The 3753-nt window shown below is 56.8% G+C and overlaps 1 protein-coding gene across 1 annotated transcript; it reads left to right on the top strand.

Moving 5' to 3' along the window:
* Positions 1-1620: 1620 nt before the first annotated feature.
* On the top strand, positions 1621-2471 carry SPRG_08573 (hypothetical protein; the record flags this gene model as incomplete). The annotated part of the gene is made up of 2 exons (XM_012347813.1): positions 1621-1935; positions 1989-2471. 2 exons carry the CDS (start codon positions 1621-1623, stop codon positions 2469-2471), a joined length of 798 nt encoding a protein of 265 aa, XP_012203203.1.
* Positions 2472-3753: the final 1282 nt, after the last annotated feature.

The following is a 3753-nucleotide window of genomic DNA, read 5'->3' as shown; positions in this document are numbered from 1 at the left end:
CGACCCTCGACGACACCACGGACAGCATTCCAAGCAACTCGATCGCACCGGTGCCAGAAATTGTGGCTGATTCAGCCGCCGACCAAGCCGACACCGACGCAGAGTGCACCGAAAGCAAGTCGCCGATGGCGATCATGCAGCAAGCGATTTTCGACCAAGCCCCGAGTCTCCACCGCCTTCCTCAAACCGGCAACTTCCTGCACGTGCCGCCACTGCTCTGGACATCAGAGGTGCGCGTTGCAGCTATCGATACGCTCGTTCGCGCCATCACAGCGATCGAGACCGGGCAGCTGATGGCTTTCGAGCCGCACTTGGTCCTCGCACCCACCCCATGCCTCGCACCGGTTCCTTTAGGGCAACGGGACGCGGCGCTCGAGTACGAAGAGACCGTGCTGCGCGCGTTGCTAGCCAGGGCCCACGAGTTGGGCCTTCTGTAGCTAGAGTACAAGTAAGCGACATATACAGAGTAAAAACCGAAAGAAATGCATGAAACTATACGTGTTTCCACTAATGCGTTTACAACAAATGGTAGATTCGCGACTGCAGTTATTAATAGTAGATGGACATGTGGCAGCGTTGACTGGCGTTTGGCGCATCCTCGCCAGGTGTAGCTCGTACGTCAGCCTCGTTTTAGCGCAAAAATACTTGGCGACCGTGGAAACCACCGACCTCGGCGAGTTGGAGCTCTTAAAGACTCGAGCTCGCTTAGAGGTCGTCGCAGAAAGCGAGTGCTCCTGACGCACCAATGGCACGGGACCGATTGAGACGGAGATTCGTACTACGTGGAGACGAGCGGAGCCACGCGGCAAGGTGGTGGCCTGCTCGAGGAAGAGCTTGATTTACCAATAATGCGAAGAAGGCGGGCGCATTCGTCGAGCAGAGTCATGGAGCAGAGTAGTGTCTGAAGAAAGGCATCCAGCACTTGTGTATCGGCATCGAGATCGTCACGTCCAGTCCATCCAACGACGAGGACTGACGCAGAAGGGCTCTGAGGGCCTCAGTGTCCAGCGGCATCCACGTTGCCGATCTATTTGGGCACCCAAGGCCGGGACAAGATGTCGCAGGTGGTCCATGCTTCCAATTTTCGCATCGAATTGCGGACCTAGCTGTAGCGTCGCTTGCAGAAGCTTGAGCACCTCAGGCGATCAATGTGCCTCCTGGAGATAAATGATGGGCCAGCGATGAAAGTCGAATGCCGTTGGGCGGTCCGCGATGGAGGTCATGAATGCGAGAAGCGCCGGCGTCCAGAGATTCGCTGGCATGCCGTCGAGGAGAGATTCGCTGGCATGGCGTCGAGGATGGTGGCAATGTCCTGCGGCGCCGGCAGTAGCCGAGCGATGATCTCGATGAGACCCGGCTGCAATAGTCCGTTCGAGACCGGTCAACTGACCTTGCTGCGTGGCGCCATCGTTCGGCGAGATGGGCTTTTCTTTTGGAGGAATACTATTATAATAAAATACCTCCTGGGATACAAACGTAATTTAAATCCCGCTCTTTTGGTAGCCCCATCTTGTCTGTAGTAAGCGGAATTGGCAATCAAGAATTCGAGATTCAAATTTCAAAGAATTCGGGATCCGAAATGGTTTTCACCATCCATTTTGGCCTGTCAAAACAAAACGCATGAGCGACGAGCCGACCAAGTCCAAGAAGCCGACGTATCGCTTCACAGTGCATACGGACATTGATCTCTTAGAGGAGGTGATCAATGTGGCTCCGCACGACGCCCCGTACGGACAGACCACCGCGCGCTGGGAGGAAGTCACCAACTACATGCGCGCGCTCCACGGCGAGCACCTCACGGTGGCCGGCTGCCGCAAGCGCTTTGACGACCTCATGGCGGCTTTCAAGACGGACAGCGTCAACGGATTGCGTGCGTCCGGCACCGAAGAGGAAATGAGCCAGCGCTTCGTGCTACTGGAAGAAATGTCGGACCTTGTGCGTCGATTTCGCTTCGTGTGCTTGCCTCAGCATATGCTACTTGTTTGTAGTTGGAAGCGGCGGCCGACAGGAAAAAGGCCAGCAAGATTGACAAGGACAAGAAGCCCGACAAGCGCGAGCCGGACGGGCACCGCAGTCGTGCGGCAGCGCAGCAAGGAAACAAACGCAAGGCAACCAAAGGCGACGACCTGGACGAGGACGACAGCGCCGATGCGCCAGCGAAAAAGAGCAAGGGAGATGACTGCGCGACGACCGATCTCGCGAGCGTCCTCGCAGCCTTTTCCAGCATGATCGAGTCGACCAACCAGCTCAAGCGCGACGAAATTGCCGCCAAAAGAGAGGCAGTTGCCGCCAAGAAGGAAGAACTCGCCTTGGGCCAACGCAAGCTCGAGCTTGAGGAGCAGCGGTTCCTCTTTGAGAAGGCCGAGCGCGAGGAGCGATTCGAGCTGGAGAAAGTGGAGCGCGAGGCCCACCTCGAGTTTATGCGGCGCACGATCGAGATGATGCAGACAAACTTAAACACCAAATCGTGAATCGTCTTGGCCAGTACTGTATGTTGCGCTTCCTAGTGAGCTGACGCGGTGCAACCGCCTCGAAGCACCCTGCTATAATTCAAGGTCATGATAAACGGGGTGGTAAAGGCGATCCAAGTTGGCGAGGTTGCGAGCAAAACGTTTTTCAAACGCATCAAATGACAATAGTGTACAGCGGATTGAGTTTTCGAAACCCTAAAACTCTCTTACATCGATAGAGAGGAAAACATCACCACCGTCAGGGGCCCGATTGCCGAGAAAAGATGATATTGAATGAATCATTGTCGAAGTAGCGTTTTTCACATTAGGTCGAGAAGCCGCACGGGCTATTGCGAGGATGCACCTTGTTTGCCTGAGGGAAATACAGTTGGCTGGCTTCGCACACTGCTTGCGGAGCTTATTCGAGCGTACATGCCGAGGCGGCGAGTGCATGAATCGTATCGCGCCTGTAAAGGCTGCGAGGTAAAAGCTAGCATGCCCTGTCGCTTCACAAGGGAAAAACCTGCTATATCGCTTTTACAGCGAGCGAAATGGCGTCTTGCATCGCGTCATAATCGAAAACACCATGCTCTACAACAGCCAGCACGTCCAAGACAAGGAGGCCAAGCGCCGCGCGCGCGAGGAACAGCTCTTTCGCGAGACATACCCTGCTCTCTACGCCACCGAGCAGCGCCGCAAGGTCAAGGAAGCGCGCATGGCGGCCAAGCCTGTGTCGAGCCCCAAGCCACAGCCCAAGAAGACACCCGTGGCCCGCCCCACGACCAAGCCGGCGGCCAAGACGACCAAGCCGGCAGCCAAAACGACCAAGCCGGCAGCCAAAACGACCAAGCCGGCAGCCAAAACGACCAAGCCGGTGGTCGATCTCCGCAAGAAGGCAGCCGCAGCTACCACCACCACGCCAGCACCCGTGCGCTCAGCGACGCCAGCCCCGAAGGCTGCAACACCACTCGAGATGGCTGAGGCTCGAATCCAGGAGCTCACGACGAAGCTCGCAGTGGCGCAACGGACCATTGACGAGCAGAACGCAGCTATTGCACGCCTGCAACAAGCCGCAGAACCCAACACGACGACGACGACGACGACCCTCGACGACACCACGGACAGCATTCCAAGCAACTCGATCGCACCGGTGCCAGAAATTGTGGCTGATTCAGCCGCCGACCAAGCCGACACCGACGCAGAGTGCACCGAAAGCAAGTCGCCGATGGCGATCATGCAGCAAGCGATTTTCGACCAAGCCCCGAGTCTCCACCGCCTTCCTCAAACCGGCAACTTCCTGCAC

Source organism: Saprolegnia parasitica, assembly GCF_000151545.1.
Source record: "Saprolegnia parasitica CBS 223.65 unplaced genomic scaffold supercont2.38, whole genome shotgun sequence".
Taxonomy (NCBI): domain Eukaryota; phylum Oomycota; class Saprolegniomycetes; order Saprolegniales; family Saprolegniaceae; genus Saprolegnia; species Saprolegnia parasitica.
The sequence above is the reverse complement of the archived record's forward strand: the minus strand, read 5'-3'. Positions and strand labels throughout refer to the sequence as shown.